Source organism: Gambusia affinis, linkage group LG12 (assembly GCF_019740435.1).
Source record: "Gambusia affinis linkage group LG12, SWU_Gaff_1.0, whole genome shotgun sequence".
Taxonomy (NCBI): domain Eukaryota; kingdom Metazoa; phylum Chordata; class Actinopteri; order Cyprinodontiformes; family Poeciliidae; genus Gambusia; species Gambusia affinis.
The window spans coordinates 3,184,915-3,212,604 of record NC_057879.1 but is presented as its reverse complement, the minus strand read 5'-3'; the positions used below and the strand labels follow the sequence as shown (position 1 = coordinate 3,212,604).

General features: G+C 42.2%; 1 protein-coding gene across 1 annotated transcript in view; it reads right to left on the bottom strand.

Moving 5' to 3' along the window:
• Positions 1-1,729: 1,729 nt before the first annotated feature.
• Positions 1,730-27,690, bottom strand: part of LOC122841337 — a 56,468-nt gene continuing 30,507 nt past the window's right edge. The window contains exons 44-75 of the mRNA XM_044134589.1: positions 26,512-26,886; positions 25,477-25,830; positions 24,234-24,560; positions 24,014-24,145; positions 23,778-23,930; positions 22,860-22,976; positions 22,607-22,780; positions 21,539-21,743; positions 20,642-20,796; positions 20,452-20,564; positions 18,782-18,863; positions 18,544-18,681; positions 18,222-18,390; positions 16,719-16,834; positions 14,598-14,744; positions 13,859-13,963; positions 13,657-13,773; positions 13,414-13,572; positions 13,135-13,296; positions 11,004-11,166; positions 10,690-10,877; positions 10,522-10,614; positions 9,401-9,605; positions 9,133-9,320; positions 8,092-8,189; positions 7,690-7,874; positions 5,777-5,976; positions 4,918-5,086; positions 3,781-3,890; positions 3,519-3,632; positions 2,637-2,763; positions 1,730-2,538 (exon numbers count right to left, since the gene is read on the bottom strand). Of these exons, the coding sequence (XP_043990524.1) occupies positions 2,528-2,538; positions 2,637-2,763; positions 3,519-3,632; positions 3,781-3,890; positions 4,918-5,086; positions 5,777-5,976; positions 7,690-7,874; positions 8,092-8,189; positions 9,133-9,320; positions 9,401-9,605; positions 10,522-10,614; positions 10,690-10,877; positions 11,004-11,166; positions 13,135-13,296; positions 13,414-13,572; positions 13,657-13,773; positions 13,859-13,963; positions 14,598-14,744; positions 16,719-16,834; positions 18,222-18,390; positions 18,544-18,681; positions 18,782-18,863; positions 20,452-20,564; positions 20,642-20,796; positions 21,539-21,743; positions 22,607-22,780; positions 22,860-22,976; positions 23,778-23,930; positions 24,014-24,145; positions 24,234-24,560; positions 25,477-25,830; positions 26,512-26,886 (5,151 nt within the window). The 3' untranslated portion in view covers positions 1,730-2,527. The remainder of the gene's footprint in view (positions 2,539-2,636; positions 2,764-3,518; positions 3,633-3,780; positions 3,891-4,917; positions 5,087-5,776; positions 5,977-7,689; positions 7,875-8,091; positions 8,190-9,132; positions 9,321-9,400; positions 9,606-10,521; positions 10,615-10,689; positions 10,878-11,003; positions 11,167-13,134; positions 13,297-13,413; positions 13,573-13,656; positions 13,774-13,858; positions 13,964-14,597; positions 14,745-16,718; positions 16,835-18,221; positions 18,391-18,543; positions 18,682-18,781; positions 18,864-20,451; positions 20,565-20,641; positions 20,797-21,538; positions 21,744-22,606; positions 22,781-22,859; positions 22,977-23,777; positions 23,931-24,013; positions 24,146-24,233; positions 24,561-25,476; positions 25,831-26,511; positions 26,887-27,690) is intronic.

Genomic DNA, 27,690 nt, shown 5'->3' with positions numbered 1-27,690 from the left:
CCTTTGGTATAAGAAAAATATTTCTGAACTGAAAGAACTCTTTCATGACACGGACCTCTCTGCTTTGTGACGGTGTGTTGCGAACGTGTTTCCCCTTTAATTTATTCACCTTTTAAGAGAGAAACCTCAAATTAAATAGTAATAAATAACCATCTGTTTTCTGCTGTGTGAAAAGGCGGCTGCGGGCGCCGCTCCGCCTCAGATGAACTCCATTCAGGCCGTTATCTGATCAGCTGGCGACTCCCACATATTTCATTGGAGTTATGTTTATTGAAAAAAGTTTCCGTCACAGGCGCACTGCAAGTCACAAGATACAGATGATGAATGACTTGAAACTCAAATCTCTGGTTAGCAGCATCAACACATCGTTCTGTGTACGGCGTTACCAGCATAACGCCACCCATCCAGTCAGCCATTTTCTTCCTCTTATGCAGCCAGGGTAAGAAAAACAAAAAGGCCAAAAAAATATTTTGAAAAATTAAAAGAACAATATGTACATATATTAATATGTACACTCAAAGATTTATTTTTAATTTTTTTAGCTAAAATAGTACAAAGATGCTCATTTTGTTCCACAGCAGAGTAACTGAGTGCTCTGGCTTTAAGATGTTCATCGTGTTCAGAGAAACCGCCCTGGGGGAGCAAACACAAGGTCTCTGTGTTCCCTGCAAATGGTGGCGACTGCCTGGTGGGAAAAATTCTTGGAAACATTCAAATGGATGTTCGGACAATGACGACAATCCCACAATAATATAACATTCTTCAAACATCAGCACTTTAACAGAAGCATAAAGGCAACGGGAGCGTCATATATCTAAAATAAATAAAAACAAAAAATCCTTAGCAACACTTACCCGGAGCAGCATATTTATGTATTTATTTTGTTGCGGAAAATAATTGAGATTACATTTAGCCACACACTATTAAGGAATATGACATTGGCAATACATTTTTTTATTGTATATAGTCTTTTGACGTTTTTTTCCCCCCTTCCACATCTGAGAGCAGCCCTGCAGCGCCCCCTATGGGCCAATCGGTCCTGAAAATTACCCCGTAGCAACGACACGAAGGCAAACATCCGCTGCCCTGTTCCAGACCACAGAGCTGTACAGATCCTGATGACCTTTTACTGTAGAACTACCCATCGTGTTTAGTGGATGAGCCAAACCACACAGTGATGGACCAACGCAGGAGGATGAACTTCAGGAAGCAGCCGGGTTGGTCTTCCTCTGAACAGTGTGTGTGTGCGTGTGCGTGTGTGTGTGTGGGGGGATCAGGAGAAACTGGACGTGATCCACAGGAGACTGCTGAAGGAAAAGAGTGTGTGGGGTTTTCTCTGGAATTATCTGTAACTTACTTAAATGAAATGAAATTAAGTGCAATATTCCTCTCACAACTTCCTCTTGGACCTGAATTGTGCCTTTTCTTTTGTGTTGGACAGCTGACGTCTCATGAGGTTTTCAATGTTCTGGAGGCTAAATCTGTACCCCTGCTGCAACACATCCGCTAAAGTTTCGAAATCGGGGAACATTTCTCCATGAAGTGTAGAATATTTTTTCTCAGAACAGGTATGAATCTTCACCTTTGCTGGTATTGATCGACATATAAGCAGTCTGGAATGACCTGTGACACATAACTCAGTTTTGAGTCTGAATATTTCATGAAATGTCCAAAAGCATGATGTGGTGAAAGGATCAAAAATGTCACTTGTGGAAAGAAAAGATTCTCACAACAATTTATTTCACAAAACTCTTAGCAACTGGTTTTCTGGGATGATTTAGGATGAACTTTAACATCAAATTCAGCCAGTCTTGCAGCTGCATTTATGAAACACAGATGAGGATTATGAAACTCTTCTAAATCAGAAGACTGACTTTCCTCAGACTTCACAATAATTCTGATGTCGCAATGAATCATTCCTTCCCTAAGCTCACCTGTTGGCTCGGTGTTTTTATGCGTTTCAATAGAAACTTCAACATGACAAGAAGAACCTGGACAGTTATTCCACAAGTTAAATGCTAAAGCCACTTTTTTTGTTCAATTCATCCAAAGCAGAACGATCCCAACGGCTCCGGGCAGAAATGCAAATGCAAAAAAGAACTATCCCTTGTGTTGTAGCATGTTAGCATGCTAATTAAATAGTAATAAGACTGTCCTCCTGACCTTCACTGCAACCAGGAAATATTGAAACAAGTAATAGATCCCTCTGCCCACAATGTCAAAATGATCAGTACCTGGTTTATTGTCCTTGTATCACTGGGTTTGATTAACCCGCCTTCCAGTTTTCTTTATGCAACTTATTTACTGCATCACAATGAACCAAACCATACCGATTCACAAAAGACAAGAAGGATTTTATTTGAAGTTGTTAAAAAATATTCAAGAATCTTTCTCAAAGTACATTATCAAATATAACAACACTTTAAAATATGTTATTGAAATGAACACATAGTAAAGACAGCGGCGTGTAAATGTATTCATTCTGAACAGAAGCTAGCAGGGGTCAAGTCTTCAGTTTGTTTGTCCCTCAGACCTTCACTGAAACGACAGAGGTAAAAAAAAAGAAGAGCTCGATTTATTTGAAATGGATTTTAACAGCTGAAACGTCTGGGTCACTTTTGTGCTGCTGTTCTTACCACACTGGCCGGGGATCTCCACTGGAACGTAATTCTGCTGGCAGAGGTGAACAAACGCCGCCGCTAACCTGCAGGGCGCTTTGGAGGAGCTCCGCCCACACACGGACAGGAACTGGGCTGGATCCACCTGAACACACACATCGCCGCAGATAGCTGCTATTCTGGTTCCTAAAACACTCGGAATTTAACCGGCTTCAGGTTAGCAGGTTAGTCTTTTCTGTTTTTATAACTTTTGATCACAAACTTCAGTTTGTTTTTTTACAATATGCTCACAGAAAGTAGTGGATACTCGTGAATTGGTAAATGACAATTTAAAAAAAACCCAAAAACATTTCTTTAAATATAAATGCACACCGCACTTTTTAGATCTTTGGACACATTTTACTGCATTTACAGCTGCAAGTCTTCTCTACCAGGTTTGCACATCTGAATGAATGTTATTCAAAGCGCTATATACGAATTCAAGCTAAAGGTTTCACATTTTTATCTGTAAACGATCCAACTAAAAATGAAGACTTGTACAGGGATTTACATCAGCAGAGCTTCTCATGCACGCATGAAAAGACTTTTTTTAATGCCAATGTTTTGCCATTGGGTTTTTATTTACATTACAAAAATTCTGCTTCTGTTCGGATCGTAAAGAATATCTCAACAAAATTTCACCTGAAAAAGGAGAAAAACCAATTTCTTTTGGACAATTTATCTGCCGTTTCTTGTCATGGAATTCAATGCAAATTTGGAAAAAATCTACTTGAGATGTCCTGCCAGACAAATCTCCTCACACAGTGCCTTTGTTTTTCTTAAATCAGCTTGAATTTCTTTATGTCCAGCAAGCTAAAAAAGAGGCTGAGGTGTACCAGAAGTATTTTCCTCTTCACTTACCACCCTGAAGCAGGAACTGAGAGGCGAATCTGGGGAAGAGAAGAAGGAAGCGCAGCTCGCCGGGCTCCCCGCTGCTGTGGAAACGTCTGCGGATTTATTGCACTTTGGCTCCAGCTGCAGACGCAGACAGACGGGACCGGTGAAAGATAAACACGCTCAGATAAGCTCCACTCCACCAAAGCAAACATTTATGACATTTAAACATTTTATGGAGGAAAACGAAAAAAAATTTTTTTTTAAAAAATGGCATTGCTGATCCGACCTCCCAGCTGTGGAAAAACTCCTCCGGCGTCTTCGCCTGGGATCCGTCACGCAGAGACAAATCGTTGGCTGCGTCGTTATCGTTGGTCCCCAGCAGGCCAGCGGACGCGCCTGAGCAGGGAAACGAGTCCAAGTGGAAAACGCTCCTTTACGTTTGCCATGGAAAATCCCATGTTTACGTTCGGCTCATAGGTTTATGTGAGCCGGTGGAATTTCTGAGGTTTTGGACGTTTTTCAGAGAACATGACTGATAACGCAAAAACTATTTCCACTCACGCTCAGCGGTTTAATTAAGACATTTTTTGTCAAACAAATGGGTTTACTCTTTGTGAATCATAAAAAAAAAGATTTAAATAAATTATGAAAATAGATGTTAAAAAAAAAAAACAACATTTTGACAAAAACTATCAAAATGACCCTGATCCAAAGTTTATTCATACCCTGGTGTTTTATGTCTTTAATCAAGGTTATCATGATTTTTGTTTGACAATAAATGGGTTCAGCTAACCACAGAGAAGTGAGTGAAAATCATTTTATTTTGTGTTCTCAGGCATATTTTATGAAAAATGGAATAAAAAGAAATTCCACCAGCGTATGTAAACTTACTGTCTGACATTAAATCAGACACATTTCCTTCTTTAGGTCATTTAGAATGTTTTATATTATTTCTATTTGCTAAATGTCAGAGTAGAGGACATTTTTTTCTCTTTGTTTATATAGAAAGTTTTCATACACTAAGATAATTTTTTTTTATACAATTTGTGAAAACCATTTTAATGATGTCATGGATTTATAGGCTTCTGATAGCTTGACTGATAACATCTTGGCTAAGCGGAGGCTCAGGTTCCCATCATGGGAAGAAAATCTAAAGAAATCAGCCAAGAGGTCAAGAGGTCATGAAGAAAAACGATAACCTCCTTTGGTCTCCTTCACTTCTGGGTGTGATTTCCTGATGCTCAGGAGCATGAGGTCACACCGTCCAGAAAGGACACGCGTGTCCCCAAAGTTGGGTCTTCGCTCATGAGATTCTCTCTTTGTTCTGATGTTAAACAACGTCAGTAATAATAAATGGCGTAAAGAGAAAATTTTTATTTATTTCTTAAAACAATAAATGTAAAAATCAAGTTTCATCTCCTACCATGTAACCATCCATCCAGGGTGAAGCTGCACAACTCCAGCTGCAGGTCACATGACACCGACTGTCCCTCCTGATTGGACACCTGTACTTTGTTGGAGCTTTTGGTCACACTCAGTCCACGGCTGCTGAGGGGCCCATGAGGGACGGCGTTCCTACAGTCAGCTTTCGCCTGACACAGAGAGAATCTCTGTAACCGTCGGCAGCAAATCTGATTGAACACATCGTTCACTTACAGTGCCTGTAAAAAGCATTCACCCCATTCGGGTGTTTTATGCCGTTTTATTTTTTTTTCTTTCTTTTGCAAATCAATTACCATCAACAAAATTTTGACAAAACAGAAACAGAAAAACAATCTCTAAAGTCAAAGTGAAAGATAGTTTATATAAAATAAATTCAAAAAATATTTAGCGTAAAATAAGTGTATAAATATTCACCCCTTTTAAAGTGACTGAGCTAATTTAACAGAGGTCCGGTCAATCGGTGCCAGAAGTCTCATGACGATTGAAACTCCATGAAGTGGATCCGGTGAGACCAAAATGGAGCTTTAAGGCCGTCAGACAAGATTATGTTTGGAACGCTGCACAGCAGCACAAACGCACCATCCCTACTGTGGAGCATGGTGGCGGCAGCATCATGCTGCGGGGACGCAAAATGAACTAGTTTTTTATTTTCCAGCAAGTCAACAACCGGAAACAAACAGAAATAGTCCACAGACATCAAGTGGCCTAGTCAAATCTATGATTGCATCTAAAGGTGTCTTTTACTAAATACTGACTGATAGGGGGTGAATATTTATACAATCACTCATTTCATGCTGAATCCGAGGGGATGAATACTTTTCCACAGGCGGCACACAAACCTGGCCGGTGAGCGGAATGTGGACTCTGCTGTTGTCCATGAGTATCAGCAGGGAGTTCTGAGTGTCGGCGCCCAGCAGCAGCGTGAAGGACGGCTGGCTGCGGACGTCCTGGGCGAGGAGCAGCGGACAGGAAACAGGAAGTTCATACAGACGCCCGTCAAACGTCACCACAAACTGATCAGCCACCAGCAGCGCTTGGTCTTTAGGAACACAGGGAGGGGAGAAGCAAACACATTACAGGTGACCTATGATGCTTCAATCAGCAGGTTAAGACAGGTCTATAACTAAACGTGTTCAATAAAAAGAATTTTTTTGCACAAATTCATTCTTAGATAATAAGATTTCACCTGCTGTTCATCTCCTTTCAGAATGAGCTGTTTAGGACTCTGTCACTTTAAATACAGAGTCCTGTTTAGGACTCTGTCACTTTAAATCCAAATAAGGCGCTACTGGCCACGCCCCCCGCCCCCAAGTTGATGTTTACACGTGCACATTAAAATGGCTGCAGTTATAGAACCGTACATCTTTGAAAAGCAGAAGTGGAGCCTCCTGCACAACCAGCAAGAATGCACCAAGTGGTTTGCTAGATGGAAAACTTGTCTTTTCCAGTAGCCATTGTACAGCGCATACAGCGGTAAAATAGACAGGTCAGGCTTATTTTGCATTTTTAATTCAATATTTGTCGCTGTTTCAGCAGCGGAAGTGTCTCCTTTAGATTTTCAAATTAAGAGCTCATTGCTGGAAGCATGCAGTTTATATTGCTGGTAACTTGAGATCAAAATCATAGAATTGTGATGAGACTGCCAACTTTGCTTACTTTAGCTAGAAATTTATTGATTTATTCTTTTTTGTTTTGTCTATTATTGTTTCTTTTAGTAAAGAACATTTATTTGAGTAAAGTACTGAAGCAGATCAGCCCGACAGTTCTTTGTTCCACTCACACTCTGGACGGCATCAACAGGTGTTCTGGCAGGAAGTGCAGTACGAATTAGTGACACCACCCTGAGATTTGTGTTTCCAGTAAGAACAGTGTTCCCTTCCCTTCACTTGGCTACGTTTGAAGAAAAACAAAACAAAACAAACAAAAAAAAAACTAATTTGATAACTGTGATGAATTCCAGCTTTGTAGAAAGCAGGCCCCTGAGCCTGCAGAGAAGTGTTTTATTGGAAGCGAACTGTTTCCATCAGCAGATGTGTTTTGTCAACAGAGAAAGGAGTCGGCGTGTGATTTACAGCCGCTCCTCTCTTTCTGACCGGACAGGTCTGCCAACGCTGAACTCCAACAGGTCCGAAGATTCTGAAAGTCCAAAACACGTGTTCCTGTAATGGCTTCAGCATGAACAAGAACGGCGCGAGGATCTCAGAAATCTGTTTTGTCAGATAAAAGCTTTGATAAAAGCAAAGATTTCCGCAGAAACCGGAAACCTTTGCCTTTAAAAATGAAGAGGACACAAATTAACTGTGAAAGTATTCAGAGCCAAGCCGGCCTCTTATTCTGGGTCTGATTTTGAATAAATCAGACTCCATTATGCGTCTCCTCAACCACAACAATGTTTGTTTACTGGAGTGGTTCCAGTGAAACCAAACATCTGAAAGCATCGTCTGTTACTGCAGCAGATGAACAGGTACATGAATATTCAATCATGCTTAAATAATTACAAATTTCTGATAATTACTGAGTCAGTAAGTAACATTTAAGTAAATTGAGATAAGGTGTAGGATTAAATAAGAACGCTTTGTTATGCATACATAAAGTGTTTTATTTATGCATTTCCCCCCCCCATGTTTTTAAAAACCTGTTTGAAATAAATAAATCAATCAATTAAATCAGAAACTCGTCTGGTTTCATGTAAACATAGCCTTACAATAGGACTGATATGGACATGATGAATCTCAACCCTGGAGCGACTTACGTCTGAACGGGCTGTCCATGATTCTCCTCTTGAAGCGATAAAGCTCAGCTGCAGGTCTGATGGAGACGAGGGCCCTCAGGGGCCCCAGGAGCCACTCCTCCAGCACGGTTTCCAACAGCTCACCCTCTGCGGCCCTCGACAGGTCAAGACTCGGCAGCGGCACCGACAAGGCGACTACACAGTCTCTGAAAGAAACGACAGACATCTGACCAAGCGGCCTTGTGAGCGGCTCCCTGGGTTGAAGCCGTCAGCATGTCGTCTTTATTTGGCCCCACATTTCAACCGACTGAGGACAGCCAGGACTTATTCTGCGTAAAAAAGGAGGGATGCAGTCCACCTCTTGCACGGTCACACAGTTTCCTAAAATCAGGAGGTTTAAGGCGAGCTTGAGTTATGCAGTACCTGCGGCTGAATGTGTAGAGAGAAGCCAGCCGTTTCCTGAGTCCAGACAGAGCCGTGGCCAGCCTGGCCTCGGCCCAGTGGGAGCTCTGCTGGCCCGCCTGAACCAAACACACACAGTTACTGCACAGTACACCTGGTATTTACATGCTTTCATTGACTTTTAGGATTTCTATGAGTCTGCTCTGTTGTAGCACGATTTTACAACTTGAAATAAGTAAAAATGTCAAAAGATATGTGCCAGAAAAATACAGTAAATGAGCAAACATTAAGGTCGTGCTGTTTTATAGCACAAACAAGAACACCAACACTAATAAACTTTAATTTTGTACAGAGCACACCACTGCACTGCAAAACACAAACTCTTACCGAGTAGTTTTGCTCTAGTTTCTAGTTCACATATCTTAGCACACTTGAAATAAGACAAAACTAACTTAAAAGTAACTTGGCTGCAAAGCGTAGGCGCTTGTTTTACGTAAATAATTTCTTAATATTTATGAGAAAGTTCTGCAGATTAGACATTTTTCCCTTTTCATAAGTGAATTTTCTCATCAATATTAGGGAGATATTTAGTTACAATAAGCGCCTATATCTTGCTACAAAGTGACTTTTAAGTTAGTTTGTCTTATTTCAAGTGTATTAAAATATTTTCTGCTAGACCAAAATTACTTGGTAAGATTTTGTGTTTTTTAAGTGTGGAGCTGGAAGACATTTTAAATATCCAAAATAAAACCCAGCAACCAAAAACAATAAATGAAATTAAAAATAATAAAAAAAAAAACCCCACACAGCCAAAACCATAAACAAAATGGATTATGACGCCGCTGGAAACAAAATTGCCGTCCTACAAATATCAGAATGTAAACTACCAAGCTCATTTTAATTCAGATTAATTGATTGATTCCTGCAACGACCCAAAAACACAAAGACAGGGCCGGGTAATGAGGAAACCTGTAAACTCCAAACTTTAGGAGGCAAACATGTTTCTGCTTTCAAACACACAAGACCGACAGTAAAAATAACCAGAGCTTGTAGTTTCCTCACCACGTCCAGAGCAGCTGTGAGGGCGGAGGCTCCTGCTGCTGCCAGGGCTCTGAGGTGAGGGTTCTCCAGCTCGGCAGGAAGGACGTCCAGCAGCCTGCCGGTCAACATCCCAACGGCCTCCCTCCATGCTGCCTCCAGCCTCTGGCCCTTCACGTCCTGGTACACTCCAGCCAGGGTCGCCAGAGGCCCTGGACAGGAAGTTCAGACACTGCACTGATGACGTCTTCCTGTCAGTAAGAGGAAGAACTCCGACACGGGAGACACTCACTCCGCAGCTCCTGCTGCCCCTGCAGTGAGGCCTGCTGGAGCCGACGCAGCAGGTCAGGCACGCTGCTGGTCAGCGCGCGGCGCAGGGAGCTGCTGAGCCACAGGGACAGCAGCCCTGTGGAGCCCCGGCCCAGCAGGCCCTCGGCATGCTGGGAGACGAGGAGAGGGACGGAGATCCAGTCCTGCAGCAGCCGCGTGTCTGCAGGCTGGGGGACAGGAAGCACAGAGTTAATCACCAACACCTGCAGGTCCAACATGACGTTACTGGGAACAAATTAAAACTGTACTACGTAACTTTTAGAACGAAATAATGTGTTTTATACATATTTGTTAAAGAGGTAGTATGATTTCCAGGCACATTGTGTCAATTTATACCACAATTAAGTAACTATGCTACCTTCAGTTATTATAAAAAAAATATGCATGTATGAAATATGGCTGAAAGGAAATTTAAGGTCATAGTTTGAGAACTTGAAATTGGGACTCTGTTTCTTTAAAAGCTCCATTTATTTTTACTTTATTTTTTTATCTTTAACAAGGTTTTTACCAGGGTTGCATTGAGAAGTAGCTCCTATAAAGATTTCAGTAGCTGTGTAGTTTGCTAATTGCTGCTAGCTAGTCTGAAGGAGCAGAATGGGGAGTTTCAGGGGACGTGTGCTCTGTGAGGCTCTGGATAGCTTTAAAGCTAGAGCTCCAAGGAGGAACTGTGTCTCAAAGGCGGAGCTAGGTCCACCCAGGAGTTTTGAACTTATGAATGGTTGCCATGGAGATTCAAGTATTTCTCAAACACAAATGTAAGAATCAAAGCAACACTCTAGGTATGTTTTTGATGAGGGAATAACATTATAACATAATGTAAAGATCAAAAAGGTCAATTTTACATAATTCTGTCCCGTTAGTATTATCACTATGTCTCAAAATAATCTGAGAAAAAAAAAAAATCAAGCTCCTCTGGATTCTCCCTGTGGCCATCTTCAAAAAAAAAAAAATCACCTTCTGGTTAGAGACAACCAATCAGAGTCAAGGAGGAGGGTCTTAGCACTGTCAATCATACTTATGTACATGCTGCTCACAGCTTTTCTCTGTTTTAAAGTGACATAGTGCAGCTTTACGGCAGCAGACCTGTTCAGTGGTTTCTGTAAGAAGATGCTGTAATTCCTTCCTCCTCTCCAGGAGTTCCTTCTGGATCTCAGAACTCAGGAAGTGAAATCGCTCCTGTGAAACGATGAAGAGGAGCAAACAGAGTGAAGCAGCTCCATGCTGAATCACATCTGAAGACGTTGGCGTTACCTCTACTGCGGTTAATCTCTCCAAGCAGCCACTGGCTGACATCATCAGCCTCTGATTGGCTGTTTGTAATGACCAGCTTCCCAGAGTCTCAGTCTCTCTGCAGCGTTCTCTTCTCTGCACCTCGGCCTTAAAGCTGTGGTTCATTCCTGCACACACTGCTGCACTGATGTCCTCACAGAGGCCTGGACCTGCAAAACACACGCCCACACACACACACACACACACACACACACACACGCACGCACACACACACACATGTTCATATTTACTCTTTTTAGTTTTCTGGACTCGGTAAGCGGTGATCCTCTGTTCACCGTTCATGTAGCCCGCAGCGGTCCGGAGGCAGCGGCCCCCCAGCGTCCCGTTGACCCAGACCTGGTGTCTGCGGCCCAGCGTGGCGTGAACCTGGAGGCTGGCCCCGTGGGGCCCCGACAGGCCACTGCTACCTAGCAACAAGCTCCAGTTACCCACCACTGACTGGAAAGTAAAAAAAAAAAAAAAAAAAATCACCATCATAAGAAGAAAACAAAGAATAAAAATAATAATTAAGTTTTTAGTTTAACTAAACATGAAGGTTTTTGCATTTTGCTTAATGATCTGAACAATTTAGGTGTGGAAATAAATGCACAAAACAGACAATTTGTAGAAGTCATTTTTCACAGCATGTACATGATTTGGATTATTAAACAAATTCATGTCAGACAAAGACGCTTCAGAAAATACAAAATGCTAGTTTCTAAAAATACATATATTCATTTCTCAAGGAAAAAAAAAAAGCCAATAATCTGTTGGGAAAATTTTATTTTGTAATCACATATTTTACTCATTGCAATGTCGTATTTATATTAACCTTCTGTTACCTATTATCTTATTATATTATTCAGCTTTCAGTTTATCATTTACACTTTAGTTTATTTCACCTTATGCTCATTTCAATTTAACGTTTCCAGATAGTCTAGCATCAGTCTGGAAACTTTCCTCTAACGCTTTGATGACTCTAGAAGCTGTGACACTTCAACGTTGCAGAAAATGATTGTTCAGTGTGTCGTACAGCAAAAGTCACTAAACCTTTAAACAGGTATTAAGCATAAGTGATTTACATTATTATTTTTTTTTTTGGTCTGATGTAATATTTAAATTTTAAATGTCCTTTTATCATTAAATGTTAAAAATCGCTGTTGAAACATCAGTCTTTGTCTCATTCATCTGTGCAATGTGTTTTAAATGGTGATGGAGTTATTGAAATAAATGGACTTTTCAATAACATTCTAAATGATTGAACGTGTTTGCCGATTCCAATTCATGTCAAACACATTTGGACATTTGCACAAACTGTTGGACTTTCTGTGTTAACTTCTCCATTGAATGAATCTGAAATATTAATTTCATTGCACTCGTTTAAACATTAGTGTGTAGTTTAGGTAAAATGTGTTTTAATTGTTCAGACATGAGTCTGATCTGATCTGAGAACTCCGACCCGAGACACCGGGTCTGAAGTCCGTACAACGGCTTCATTTTGTTGTCCTCCACTTCATCTGGGTGGATAATCTTTGTTTTTTTTTGTTTGTTTTAATCAGTCAATGTTTCCTTAGATCACAGGTGTCAAACCGCTATTCTGCAGTTTTTAGATGTGCCACAGGTACAAAACACTGGAATGAAATGGCTTTATTACCTCCTTCTTGTGTAGATCAGTTCTCCAGAGTCTTGCTAATGAGCTAATTATTTCATTCAGGTGGTGCAGCAGAGACACATCTAAACACTGCAGGACCTCGAGGTCTGGAGTTTGACACCCCGGCCTTAGCTGCTCGCTTTTATTGGAGGGACTCTGGTTCCAGTGAGACGGCAGGTCTCACAGATTTACAAGGTGACACAAACACTCTCCAGAACCGCTGGGAGGGCTTCTGCTGAGTATTAACAGAACTCCTAATACCAGGAGGCTTGGTGCAGCCTGGACACCAGCTCCAGTAGTTCATTTCTCAAAGTCCTATTTTCACCATGACGTGTCACCGTTTCAAACTAAATGTTTAGCTAGCAAACTAAATGCGCTAAAGTTTTAATTAGCAAGGTAAATATTTTGTTTATATGCTAAATATTTAGCTATACGTCCAAATTGATTTTTATATAGCAAGTCAAATAAGCTAAATATTTAGCTTTCAGCTTAGCAAGTTAAATATTTAGTTTACAAACTAAATGTTTCATTTGGAGCAAAATATTTAGCTTGACATAAAAATGGGCTACCATTTTTACCTCCTATTGCTGCTGATTTTTGACAGTAACTTTAGAAACCACACTCCATACTCTGAAAGCATTTGGCTGCACAGGATTTTATTGAGGGCCATCAGAGTAAAGGGAGCTGAATCCAGTGGACACGATCCTTTTTAGAATTTCTTTGTCACAGACTGTAGAGGTGACATGATACTCCTGAATATTCAGCAGTATCTTTACCTCAGTATAGAGAGAGATGTTGCTCCCCTGGGCAGTGGAGGAGTTGGTGAGGGCGAGCGTGAAGCGGGACCGCAGCGGCTGACCCGTCACCGAAACGTTACACTGACTGTAGAACAGCTCCTCTCCTGAGTTCACTCTGTGGGACCCGGACCACCAGAGAGTCTGACACACACACGCACACACACAGGGTATGTGGACATCTTCAGATACTGCCGAATCATTTCAGTAAGAAGATCACTTCCTCTTCTAGTTTCCATGGTTACCAGTGTGAGGACTCACAGGCTGCTCGGGACAAACTCCCAGCTCCACTCTGTGCTCCAGGAGGTCCCTGAGGTTGGTCTGGACTTTGGCCAGTAGCATGTGTGAGTGACAGGGTGCAGGGGACACTCGGTCTAGATCCACGTACAGCTGGAGGCCGTGCAATCCCTCAAGACTTTTCTGGAGGAAGACAGAGAAACAATTTAAAATTGTTTATTTAAAAGGACCCTGAGCTTAAGCCATAATGGAGAAGCAGAGTAGTACCTGGTACGTCATGCCCTGCCTGAAACTCTTGTTGTGCCACGTCAGCTCTGCAGTCTGTGAATACAGGTTTCCGCGGTAACCCATCGATACGCAGCCCTTTCCAGAAGACACGGCCATCTGCAAGAATAGACATGCACTTCATGCTCCTAAAAAGCTGCATCCCCTCCTGCCCTGACCTTTGACCCCGCAGAAATCCACAGACCTGCCTGGCTGAAAGCCGAACGCACGCCCGGCCCACGCTGGAGCTGAGTTTGTTCAGGGTGAGAGAAATGTTGACTGGAACGGCACCGTCCCAGGACAAATGGGTCTGCAGGACACACATTAACGCACACACACACGCCCACGCACACACACACACAATTATTACCTGGATGGCTGTCTTACACACACTAGAGGTTGAATCAGACTTTTTCCATCTCTTCACTATGACAGCGTGTTACGGCCATTGCAGATAGGGAAAAAATGTAAATGTCTGTCAAAAAAAATGTGAAATTTTCTAGAAAACCACAAGAACCTTTCTGAGTTTGAAAACTGAAAAATTTGCTAGAAAAAAATCTGAAATTTTGAGATTAATCTCAAAAATTGCCTTCGTTGCCTTCTAAGTTCCAAAGCCAAAAATGTCCAAGAAAGCCGGAAATATAACAAATGCTGCAGTTTTGGTCTCCAACAGAGCCGAGTCTACCTATTTTAATTCGGAGCAGTTTTTAGAATTTGAATTTGACTTCAGTTCATTTTAAGCGCATCGTCACTAACAGTCTGGTCAAATGAATGTGTGTTATTATTATATTTTGGACACAGAATGATTTCAAGGGCTGGAAAATGGACCCGGGGCCACACTTTGGACACCCCTGGTTTAGAGTATCACTTCTAAATGGATGGAATCTAATGGAGCAACAAAAGGCAAAGTGTTGTGAGTGCAGTGTGTGGAGCTGGATGTGAACCTGCAGCCTGCTGCTGCTCTTCCTGGGTGAGCGGAGTGACAGAGTGTGCAGAGACAGCTGGCTCAGCGCCGAGCAGAAGGGATGCTTCAGCTCCAGCTTCGTCTCGTTTGTCTCCTCGGTGAGATTCCACGACCTGAGAACACGCACCTGCACAAAAAACATAATAAAAAAATAAAATAAAACAATGACCTTTAAACTCTTTGTGATGTTCTGGAAGAGATAGAAAAAGAAAATAAACAGTATGATTACAGTGGGCCTTCGCAGCGCTTGGCTGCTCGGGTCTAATGAAGTTGAAACAATTCTCCACCTCTGCATCCAGACTGAAACTGGAAGAAAATTATATGCTTTCCATCAGTGTTGTAACCCGAGACCAAGACAAGACCAAGACGTTTAGGGTCCGAGACAGACCGGCGCCCCGCGCTACATGACACAATAAAATGTGAAATATGATCAAAGTTGCTAATCCAATTGATCTGAAAGATTCACATTCCCATAAAAACACCTAGATATTAAATACCTAGAGCTGAAATAAATTTAACCAATATTATAAGCAGAACAAACTCTTTGTTCTGCTTATCTAAAAAGATAACGCCCTGGGCATTTGCCCAAGTCATTCATGTCAGAAATCACCACTGTCAGCACCATTAAACACAGCAATTGAAGCAATGCCCTGACAGTAAACAACGCTCAACTATGAACACTGACCAAAGAGCAACAAGCACAAGGCGCTCACCATGACTGTTCTTCTGTCCCACTGCATGAAGCCTGGCAGCAAAATGACACTTTGAATGAAAACAAGCAATCAATGCAATGTGCATGCTCTGTGTGCTCTTTTGTTCTTGTGTTTTATTTATTGGCTAATTAAATAAATATCAATGTATATAATTAAATGAAATAATGATAGCTACTGAAGTGAACGCAGAGCATTACAAGAACAAAGAACGGCTCTCAGTGAGGCTCCGGTCCTATCGTAGTAAAGAGACGTTCAGAAAACTCGGATTGTTTGTGAATGTCACATCACTATATTGCAGACTTTTGGACACAGTGTTCTCCCATATAGGTGACACATTAGTAAACACCTCTGCACAATAATTCAGTGCAGTGAATGACTTTTGTTTTCATCACAAATGCTTATGTGTCTCTCTACAGCTGGCTTTGCTAACATCACATCAACGGAGCTTACCTTTCTTTGAGCTTCTTTTCTAAGTGACGAAAAAAGTTAAACGTCGTCCCCACCGTCTGTGAAAGTGAAGCGCTGCTGAATTAGCAGTCGCCATCGGATTTCTTATGATTTATATCTATTACTGACAATCAGACAGACATCTTCTGGCACTCAAAGAAAACCACTGCGCATGTCTTGGAGCGCAGCGTGTGAGTGAAAGGTGGGGAGGGAGAGGGAGAATAACATCCAGCCATCCATTTTCTGTTCACCCTTGTCCCTAATGGGGTCAGGAGGGTTGCTGGTTCCTCTCCAGCTACGTTCCGGGCGAGAGGCGGGGTTCACCCTGGACAGGTCACGAGTCTGTCGCAGGGAAACACAGAGACATACAGGACACACAACCATTCACACACACACTCACACCTAGGGAGAATTTAGAGAGACCAATTAACCTGACAGTCATGTTTTTGGACTGTGGGAGGAAGCCGGAGAACCCGGAGAGAACCCACACATGCACAAGGAGAACATGCAAACTCCATGCAGAAAGACCCCGGGGCGGGAATTGAACCCAGGACCTTCTTGCTGCAAGGCAACAGCTCTACCAACTGTGCCACTGTGCAGCCCAGGGGGAAAAACAGATACATGTAATTGATAAGTCACGTTTCCGCTTGGATTTTAATCGGTGCGTTTTGCATCCAGTGAAAACAAACGTGTTAAATAAACTGGACAGTATGCTGTAAGTTTAGTGATATTTCCACAGCGCCCGAGACCGAGACAAGACCAAATGCGGTCGAGTCCGAGTCGAGTACTACAACACTGCTTTCCATACGGACGCATTGTTGCCTAAAAATATATGCTTTCTGTTTATTATTTTCTTTACAGATTCATTCCTGAAAGAGACGCTTTTGTCTTAAGGTGTGTTTTTCTTTCCACCGGGGTTGAGACACTTTGTTCTTTCTCACCTGTTCCAGATGTCCCTGCCTCTTCCAGCCCAGTAAAACGCTGTCCAGGCGGCTGTGGGAGGAGCTCTCATGCACCAACTCCACACTGCTCAAACGGGGGAGGCCGCTGACCTGGACTGATGGGAAGAACAACAAAGAAACTAAAAATCTGCATCCAGCTGCATCCCTCTAGCGAAGCGTGCAGAGATTATCTGTATGCGAGTACGGTTAGGACCAGGATTAGGAACAGGACACTAAACAGAACAGAGACAAAGAGCAGAGCAGTTCTTTGGGAGTACACAGCAATTGTTCTTCTTAAGAACAATTTTACGCATTACTGCCAAGAAAGCACAAGAGCAGACATTTAGACAGCGTCCAGCGCCGGGCCAGAATGGAGATGAAAGAACCTCTGAGAAACTCGGCAGAGACGTTGACGCGTGCGCCGACTCTCCACACCCAAAACTGGAGAACGGAGGGTGAGCCAAAAACAAGACAATCGTTTCCAGAAAGGCTCACAGACGTCTGAGCTGCCAGCGGAGTGTGATCAGACAATAAGAAGCATCTGAATAGCAGTATTACTGAAGAATAATAAAAAAACAATAAAAAAAACCCCAACACTTTATAGAGAAGTGTCAGAATATTGTTGAATGAAACCAAAATAAAGTCTTCAACAGTCTTCAGAAAGGGAAACTCGTGTATTATATAGATGGGAAATATCTGAAGCCTTAGTTTCTTTCTTGGTGATTATGGCTTACAGATAACAGAAAAGCAAAATTCAGCATCTCAGAAAATACAAAAATAAAAAAATTAATAAAAATTGCAAACTAATGTTGTCTGAACAGCTACTTTACTCCTGAGCCTCCAAACGGTCTCTCACTGTTGACCAGTAGGACAGGCGTCCACGAGACAGTTAAAAACACTTCACTAAAATACTGTCAAATCTTAAAGAAGCTGTCTGTTTACAGAGTTGTATCTCCAAGAATATTTATAGAAAGCTGAGTGGAAGGAAAAAGCATAATTTCCTGTGACACTGAATTTTCGGGGGGTTTTTGCCATCCGTAAACCATAACTGTCACAATTACAAGAAATAAAGATTTGAAATAATTTGTGTGTTGTCTATTTAATGTGAGTTTCAGTTTCTGAAATGAGTGACAAAAAAAAAAAAAAAATTTATTAACATGCATGCACCTGTACTTTCTCCATATACTGCAAATAAGCTAAAAAAAACAAAGACAAATCAAAGGGCAAAATCATACTCCAAAACAAATACCATCAAAGGCTTTGACTCAGGAGGGCTAAATACAGATTGTATTGAAAATATATGCATCACTAACAATCATTTAGTACTTTTTGTTTGTTGATAATTAAAAATTCAAATATTTTGCTACATTTGCTGTTGTAGCTTCAGAAAAACAAAAACAAAAAAGGTCTATGGACATGTTTACGGTGCACCCTTAACATGTTATGTTAAACATATTATTTACAGTGTGTGAGGTTATGTAAAGTGTGTGTGTTGGTGTTTACCCTTCAGAGAGCGGTTGCCCAGCTCCAAGTCCAGACCTGGAGCAGCCGAGTGCAGAGCAGACAAGCTGAACTGGTGGCTGCCCCACATGGTGGCCTGCTGGATCAGGTGGCGCCACCTTCTGGCCTCATACGTCGTACTAACGGCGACAAGCCTGGGCACAGGCTGCAGCTAACACACAAACACACTCACATGTTCTGTAGGAGGAGCTAGTCAACACAATTCAAATCATTTTGATGGACAAACTTATAAACTGATAGGACAATGCAATCTGAAGATAGAAAGATTTCCACAGAGTGAACTGATAGTTTATCTTAGTGGTACCTGTGGGAAGGAGTGCCTGACCTCCACAGTCTGCCTGTAGCCGGCCTCCATGGCTGCCAGCTCCCCCAGAGCCCACAGCTTCCTCCTTCCTGACAACACCTCCACCAGCGCTGCCATGTTGGACTGGGACTGGTTCAACTGGGAAGGGAATGAGAATCTTAAGGGGCAGGCAACTCTACTTCAAATGTAAAGATGTGGAAGCCGGACCCTCCGCCTGGCTGAAATGGAGAGAACCCACCTGAGAACGGAGGTGGAGCTGGGGGGGCAGGTATGGCAGCAGCTGGGGGGCGCTGTGGACCACATTCACCATCAGTTCCTTGCTAGATATCACAAAAAAAGGTCAGCTATGGGTATTCTTATTATTAGTATTTCACATTACATATAGATCACATGGCATTTTTTCTATTTTATTTTTATTTTTGGATAAATTTGAATGTTAAATGTTTATGCAAACTGTATAAAATTTGGCCCAGTTTCATTTATATTATAAATGTTATATCTTATTAATTTGTATTTTTTGCAAGACTTTCAAATTCAATAAAGCTACCAGTGTCACTTTAATGAACTCAATATAATAACAGAAGAGCATGTTTAAAGACTGTGGGTCATATGGGCAGTCACCCAGGGCAGGATTAGAAATAGATGAACACACAAACACCAGATAAAATACAACTTTCTATTGGTTTCATGTATATGGAGTCAGTGGAGAGTTGGCGCCCCCTAATGGCTGCTGAGAACACAGAGACTATGTTATTAATTTGTAACATAGTCTCCACAATTTATTTTAAAAAAGGGGGTGGGGCCCCTGTCAATTACGCAAAGGATAATGAAACGAACATAAAAAAACAACATCTTCCTGTAGCTGTGTAATTTAAAACATATCCTCAGATAAAAAGGGACTAAAAATGGCAGAAGAAGAAAACTGCTGCAAAATTCTTGTTTTAAACTTTGTTTAACTTTGGCAAAACTTGAAAATAGAAGGATTTATGGGAAATGGGAAATTTATGGGAAATGATGAAATGCCTATGTCGGATAGTTTATTTGTTTATTGTGTATTAACCAAAATATCAGCTATGATCAGAATCAGACAATTTTACGTTTGTAACGCTGTGATCTGCGAATGTCTGGAAAAATCTGATCGGTAACTGCACCACAAAACAGTGCTGCCAGGTCATGCTGACGACAATCCTCTTCAGTGTGGAGGTTTTTAGTGAGTGAAGAAGACTCGGGTAGCTGTCGTCAGGATCGGTGAGCTGCTTTGTGGTTTATTTAAGTCAGAAGAAGCACAATGGCACATCCCACATAATTTGCACCTGACTCACCCTGCGGTTACAACAAGCAACAAAACGAAGCTTGAAGATGTTAAATAAGAGCTAAAAACTGCAGACGCTTGCCCAAATTATACTCTACAATTTAAAGGAGTAAAATTTTCATTAAGATAATATTTACTTCAGATCTGGGCGTGCCTTACTATGGGGCGCCCTCTAGAGTTTTAAATACAGAATATATCTTTAGCAATATACTGAGTGATATACGTGTGACTTTAGGACTATCACTGCCAATTGATATTTATTGTTGTATGCATATTACTATTATTTACTTATTTTAAATTGTTGTTGTGTGCTATGCTGGGTAAAACAAGTCCCCCGGCCCCACACTTCAGGGATCCATAAAGTATTATCTCATCTTACATAATTAAAGTCAGATCCGACACAGTGCCTATAGGATTGTCCGGATCAGGATGGACTTTTTTAGGCCTAATCTAAACTCTAATTTTAGGGCATTTGTTTTAAGAAATAAAAAATAGCCAAAGGAAAAAAGTATTTAGTTATTTATTTACAGTTTTTAAAGAGAAATCAGGGCTGGCGATTGGAAATCAGGTATAAAACCTTTGAGCACTCTCAGTACCTGGGAGTGGAGGTGTGTCCTTGGACAATGAGTGCGAATGAAGAGCTGAGCTCAGGGTTGACGGCCATGGAGGCCCTCAGCAGGGACTCCGTCAGTCTCCCCCAGCCCTCCACCTGAAACCAGTCAGAGGTCGTTAGTAGGGAGGAGCAGCGCTGTGGGAACCTCCTTCTACATGCTGACCTCATTACACCTGGAAGGCAGGGCTAGCTTCTCCTCGCTCGGTGCGCCTCAGTGTGAACCGGGCCTCCTTGGTACCGCCACGCGTCCCCCAGTCCCCGGCCTCCCCCGCCACCCGGAATATCCAGTCCTGGCGGTGAACGTCTAATGACGCACTTCTTAAAGGACCTGAACACAGTTGCAGAAGAGAAGGCTAGTTAGTGCAATGCATCTTGGGATTTTATGGCACTGAATTTATGAAAACTACAATACAGATTATCGCTGGTTTTTAGCTCGGAAAGAGCAGTCAAAATTAGCAATACAAATGAAAGGACAACAGTGACATCTGCTGGTCAAACTATATTATTGTATTTTGCAGGTAGAGTTAATAAAGCAAGAAAAACGCAAATTCATACATTAAAATAGGGGGGATCAAAGTCATTTTCATTTAAGGTCACATGAAGCATCAAGATGAAACTCCGAAAATTTCCAAAAGCTGAAAATGTTCGACTTTTGAAACTCAGAAATTTCCACTGTTTTTTTTCTAGAAAATTCTTGAGATTAATCTAGAAATTTTTTAGATTTTTGGCTGAAATATACTCCCTTTTTTAACTATGATGGCTCTAATATGCTGCCGTACAAAACACCTTCCGAGCACAGAAAATGTTTTTCTGTGGGGCAGATATATATTACTACACTGTGACCCATTCAGTCAACATGCCAAACATTTCCTGGGATGCAAGCAGGGGGTACGGGACAAAGGGAGTGAGCGAATTTCCTGAGGTGACCTATGACCCTGTGAGAACTGCCTCCAGTTCTGGTTAATAATACTTTTGGTTGCCTGCATCCTTTGCTCTCAGAGAAAACATAAATGCAACTAATTTCTAAACTGAGTCAAATTTGAAGAGGTGAAATGACACGATGTCTCGACCTTTGAACTGCACAGTCAGGACAGTGTCCAGCTTGTGTTGTGTCCGTGTCTGATTGAGAGCAGCAGGAGAGAATGAGAGGAGCCCAGCAAGGCGACCGGCAGCTCTGCTGACATTCAGCCCGGACGTGAGCAGCTTGCGTCCGTCCACACTGAGCTCAGCCCTGGACCGGAGCTCAGACAACGCTCCCTTTATGGAGCAAAGGCCCTGGGAGAGAAAACACAAATACCTCTCAATACCGACACCTCTGCTGCTTTTCACTATGAACAGGGACGGCTGGTATAAGTGGGCAAGTAGGGCTGAGCCCTCCCTGACATTTGCAATAAAGTTGTTAAAATAAACAACTTAAAAATAAATACATTTTAGAAATAATGTTTCACATTTAGTTAAATTTTCAACAAACCTGGTGTCAAACCGCCTGGGGAAAATCCCTGGGTCTTTCCGAAGGACTAACTTCTGACAGCCCCATTCAGCATCACTGTCTGTGGCTGTCAGAATGATCGTCAGGCGTCTAGCCACGCCCCCTCGGTTTGTGGCTCATTGGAGCTAATTTTAATCAGCCCAGGGCCAGAACCGCGGCCACAGGATTCATCCAATCAGGATGGACTTTCCTCGGGCTCGAGTGTGTGGCTGTGGTTTGGCGTAGACTGAGAAGGAGCGATGGCGAGCAATATTAGCATAAACGAGGTGGATTATTTAGCTTTTTTGCGTCCCAGAAAAGTCGATGGAGTGAGTTTCTCGTTAAATAAGGTAGCCTCATTTAAAAATATATTGTATCCTGTTTCATTTTATCAGTGCGATAGTGTCCAGTGTTGGGGAATTAATTTGGACAACTGCAGAGGCTCCATGCTATTGGTCTGTGGTATGTTTCCATGATTGTTTTTTTATGGTATATATATATATATATATATATATATATATATATATATATATATATATATATATATATATATATATATATATATATATATATATGAGCTATATATTATCCCACCTTTCAAATATCACCACCAGCCGCCACTGTCTATTAATAATAATTAGCAATAAAAGCAGGTCAACACAATGCGTACTGATATTCTCAGGGGCAGGCCTCGGTGGTGAAGCCATGACGATCCGTGCCACAGGGTTCCCCTCACTTCTTTGAGTTCAGGAAACGTCTTCAGCTGCAGTCTGAGTCCTGACTGTTGAGCTCCACACTGAGACTCCAGGCTTAGGATCCGTCCTTCAGCAGAACCAAGTTCTACCTGGAACATACAGCCAGACCTCAGTGACCCTGCTCCCTGAGCCAACCCGTTGTTTTTACGGTGTGAAAACCAGGCCAACCTGGACGCTGTTGCTTCCAGGGACTCCCAGCTTGTCCAGATAATTCACTGCATGTTTTAGCTCACTCTGCACCCTCACAGTCTCGGGTGTCTTTTCCATTTTCAGCTCTTGAGAAAACTGAAAAAAAAAAAATAAATTCATGTAAACTCATATCAAAAAAGAAATTACGTCCATTTCAAGTCTGGGTTTTATGCATTGTGACGGTAGAAATAGTTTTCTCTTTAACAGGTTCTAAAAATAAATATTTTATATCAAAACGGACAGAAATGGACAACAGATTCTTATTTGGCAATGATAAAGGGAAAACATGTTTACAGGGAAAAAAACACAATGGAAAAAACAACACACCAATAATAATAACTCTAAAAAGTAGTTTTCTCAAAGGCATTTTCAGGTCTCTCACATCATTGAGGAGAAATTTTAACCAACACTTCTTTACCCAATTAATCCCGTTCCTTCAGTTTATCGGGGTTTGCAGGTATTTGATTCATCAGAGCTTTCTGAAGGTCTCATTTAAATTTGATTGACATTGACCAGACTATGTAGTTTTATACTTTTTTTTTTCTTTTCCTCTTTCCTTTGGTTTGTTGTTTTGTTGTATTTCCTTCTGATTCACATAAAGCACTTTGAACTGCCTTGTTGCTGAAAATGTGCCACATAAATAAAATTACCTTTATTGAAAAAACTGTGGAGAAATGGTGACAATATGTACAGTTTTAAGGGATTATTAACATCATTAATTGGAATTCCTCAAGACGACAATAAATCAAAAATCCTATAAGAAATGCATCACGATATGATAAATGTCCACCATCACTTCATATACATGCTGAGTATGTTTCAGTTCCGGATCTGGACAGAGGTCTGGTTGAATGAAGGAAGACGTTACGTCAGAGTTTATCTGATTGCTGTCCTTACCCGCTGATTTTCAGCTCTGCCGTTGGCCGTAAAAGAGCGAGAACCATTGTTGTGACTCTCACAGTTTACTGCCAGGGACACATTCACGGGCAGGCCCAGTTTCTTCAGCAGGGGGACGGAATGGTTCAGATGTAGAAATGCTTCCCTGTGAACCTGCAGAAGAAGAAACGCACAATAAGACGACTTTGCGTCAAACGAGTCGATTTGAAACGTCCGTTCGGTTCTGTTTTCAAAACCTCAGTTTGTCCTGCAGACAGCACAGTGTGCAACTCTTTGCCATCTACCACCATGAAGATGTGGGAGGAAACAGAAGCTGGTGAGATCAGCAGAGAGCCTGAAGCCTGCATGACGTTTGGACTGAACCACTCCTTTAGAAGCAGGAAAACATCAGTTAATGAAGTGATCGTGCTGAAGTGATGCGTTCTGTGTGAAGAATCTATTGTACGTTACCCATACTTGAATTATAGAGCAGTTATTGTGGTATAGCAGTGACACCTGCAGGCCAGGATGTGACATTATGTCTCCTCCAGCTCTGAGGCGGCATTCCTCTGTCTGAACAAGAACTTCTGCAGCATGTAATCCAGAGCTGCTGAATCTCAGTGTACTGCTGTCAGGCAGAGTGGTGAGGGGGGAACTGTCATGGTCCAACACGCCCTCAACTCTCAGCTCCGGCCCGGGTTCAGCATCCAGCCTGAGGAACGCTCTCCTGCCCTTCAGATCAGTCTCCATCACAGCCGTCCACACACCCCCAGGGTGCTCCCACACTGAGCTGTTCACACGAACCTGTTGGGTCACACATCCAGCTGTCACTGTGACCCAAACTGGTGCTGAACTAAACATGCTAAACTCAGGATATCTGGATTCCTTACAGCAGGGGTGTCCAAACTGTTTGCTTCATGGGCCAAAATTGTCAATTCAAGAGAACTAACATGCCAAGAAAGAAAACATCTTTTCAAAAACTAAGACTGAAATTCAAGCCTTCAGGCAGTCATTGCGCCGCTCTTCTTTTAACCTTTCAGCAAAGTTCTTACCAGCTTTTCATTGAGAAGAAGCTCATACAATGAACTCAGCAGTTGCCCAGCTCCACCAGGTGTTTGCTAATTGCCACTGACTAGTCTGAAGGAGCTGAGTGGGGGAGTCCCGGAGGAGGGCTCTGTGAGGCAGACGTTTGTTAGCTGCAGCTCTGAGGAGGAGCTTTGTCTCGGAGGCGGACCTAGGTCCAACCAGGCTTTTTGCACAGCTGAATGGTTACCATGGGAGATTAAATGATTTCTCAAACATGCATGAAAGAATCAAAGCAACACTCCATGTATGTTTTTGATGAGAGAATAACATCATAACACGATGTAAAGCTCAAAAAAAGTAATTTTCACATAATACTGCTCCTTTAAAAGATGAAATTTTTTTTGTTTCATCTAACATTTTTGTGACAAGATTTTAATTTGTGGGTCATAAATTTGTTCTAATTCAAAAAAAATCTCCATCTGCTTCAACCACCTGCAGGGGAGGAAGGGGGAGTAATGATTCAGGGGCTGAATCAAACGATTCCAGGGGCTACAAATGGCCCCGTGCCCACACTTTGGACACCACTGCCTTATAGATTCCTCTCTTCTCCGGTCTTTGCCTTTAGCTGTTCATATAAACATGACAGAGTAAAAACGAGATGTCCAGCTGGATGAAACGTGGAACAAAGTCGTACCTGTAGCCCAGGGCAGTCTGTCTCCCAGGCCCAAAGCCGGCGTCCCGTTCCTCTGTCCTGAGCGATTCTCCTGGCTCTAATCCTACATGTCCCAACCTCAACAGTCACGGCTCCACCCTGGTCCGAACCCTCCAGAGCCGAAGCCTTCACGGTGATCGTCTGTGGCAGACCTCGGCTCTTTAGCCCAGAGAATGACTGATTGACGCTCACGAAGAAATACTGAGTCACACAGGACCAACTTAGCTCTAAAGACGCATCCTCATCGTCCACGCTTAGAGAGGACGACACGGACAGCTGGCAGGGGGCCACCGACAAGAGGCCCCGAAGGGCCAGAGCCTGAGGGAGGACCCACCCCTACACCATAAACAGTGAGAGAAGCATAATGCTGTGGGCTGTTAGAGGCAGTCTGTCTGCTGATAGCTTTGCACACTTGTAAGATTGGGGGGGAAAATTGTTATTTGTTAAAAGCTGCTGAAGAAAAGTTTAGCAATCAGAAGGAATAGTTTGACTGAGAGGAGATATGATGACGAGTGACTGTCACAGAGGACCAAAACTGGCACAGTTAAAAATAAAAGCAAAGATATAAAAATGGCTCAATAAATAAAGGTAACACTTACACACTTAAAACACGTCCAACTATTTTTAGAAATGATAACTTTACCTTGCGTTTTAGAATTTAATTGTCCTTCATTTTTTCATGTTTCCACCAACAAATTAGATATTTTAAGTACATGATTCAAATTTTACTGTCAAAACCTTTCAACCTTTGACAGTCAACATTTCTAAAACTCAGAAACTTGACTTTTGAAATTCAGAAATGTCAAAGAAAAAAAATCTAGAAAATTTCTTAGATTAATCCAAATTTTTTTGTTGTTTTTCTAGCAAATTTTCAACTTATGAAACTCTGAAATGTCCTTGTCTTTTCTAAAATGTATCAGATATTAACTCTTTCGGCAGAAATGTTCTTTCTTCATCTCCAATGGCTCTAATATACAGTAATGCTTTAACAGCGATTTGTTTCGTCCATGCTGTTACCTGAAGCAGAGGACAGTGGCTTCTCACATTCACAGTGAGCGACTGGGGGCCGTCTGCTGCTGCCTGCGGAGCGGTGGAGTCACCCACGCTCCCCCTGAGGAAGCACCGTCCCAGCTCCAGGCTAGCATCCACCTGAGGCAGACGTCCACCTGACACATTCAGAGGTCGCGCTGCACCGGTGGGAAACCTGAGCCTTTTTACCGCACTGATGAAGTGCAGAAGAGATGCACGCAGACTGCGATGAGGATTGCAGGTTACAGACAGCCTGACAGAACCTTTCTGCTCCCCTGCAGCATGGAGAACTGCTCTGAGGTTTGTGTCACATCCTGAATGGGAGATGGAGAAGTTGGCTGAGGCCTGTGGACCAATGAGAGTCTGCAGGAGGAAAATGAAATGACACCACATTAGCTAATAGAAAATGTTTTTGCTGTGAGTTTCTTAAATTCATTTTCCTGTACAAATTTAAACTGCTGGAGTAAACAATCCGCCATGTCTGCTGAAACGCTGAAAGTGCCTGTCAGAGTTTCCTCATCAGCATGAATGGTGTATGAAGTTTAAGCTTTCTTATCATGTGTTTCTTTCTCCAAGGTTGAAGGGAGATACAAAAAAACCTTTGCAGTAAGAATGAGGTGAATAAGTTGGAATTTACTGTGGATTTTTTTTAATCCACACAAGAGCAGATTTTTAAATAGCACGTCATCACATCAGTGTTTCTCCATGATGCCGTTTACACCTGTTCTTAGGGGCTCAGCAGCTCAGGAGCCTGATAAGTGGATGTAAACCTCTGACCTGCTGCAAGCTGTTACGACCACGACTGTGGGCTATTTTAAGGTCCACGTTATTGAAGAGAAAACAGGCAATGCAGCATCGTTTCCGTTATCCATAACATAAAGTAAAGGTCAGAAAGGCAGGAATCATCTTTCAGGGAAGATCGTTTATTTGCTTTCTCTTTGAAAGGAAACAAGTTCTCTGGTCCCTTGTTTCCTCGCTAACCTTCAGAAAGAAACATCTCTGATGGGCAAAAAGCCTCCACTTGCTCTCCTTTTCTTCTTCCTGGTGTCTGTTTGCCAAGAGAAGCAGTTGGCAAGCATCACTCTCCATCTCAACCTGGGCTTGACTCGGTGTGGCGGACGCAGTCATGGCGAGGAGCCATTGTGGCTTTAGCATCTGCAGAAAGCT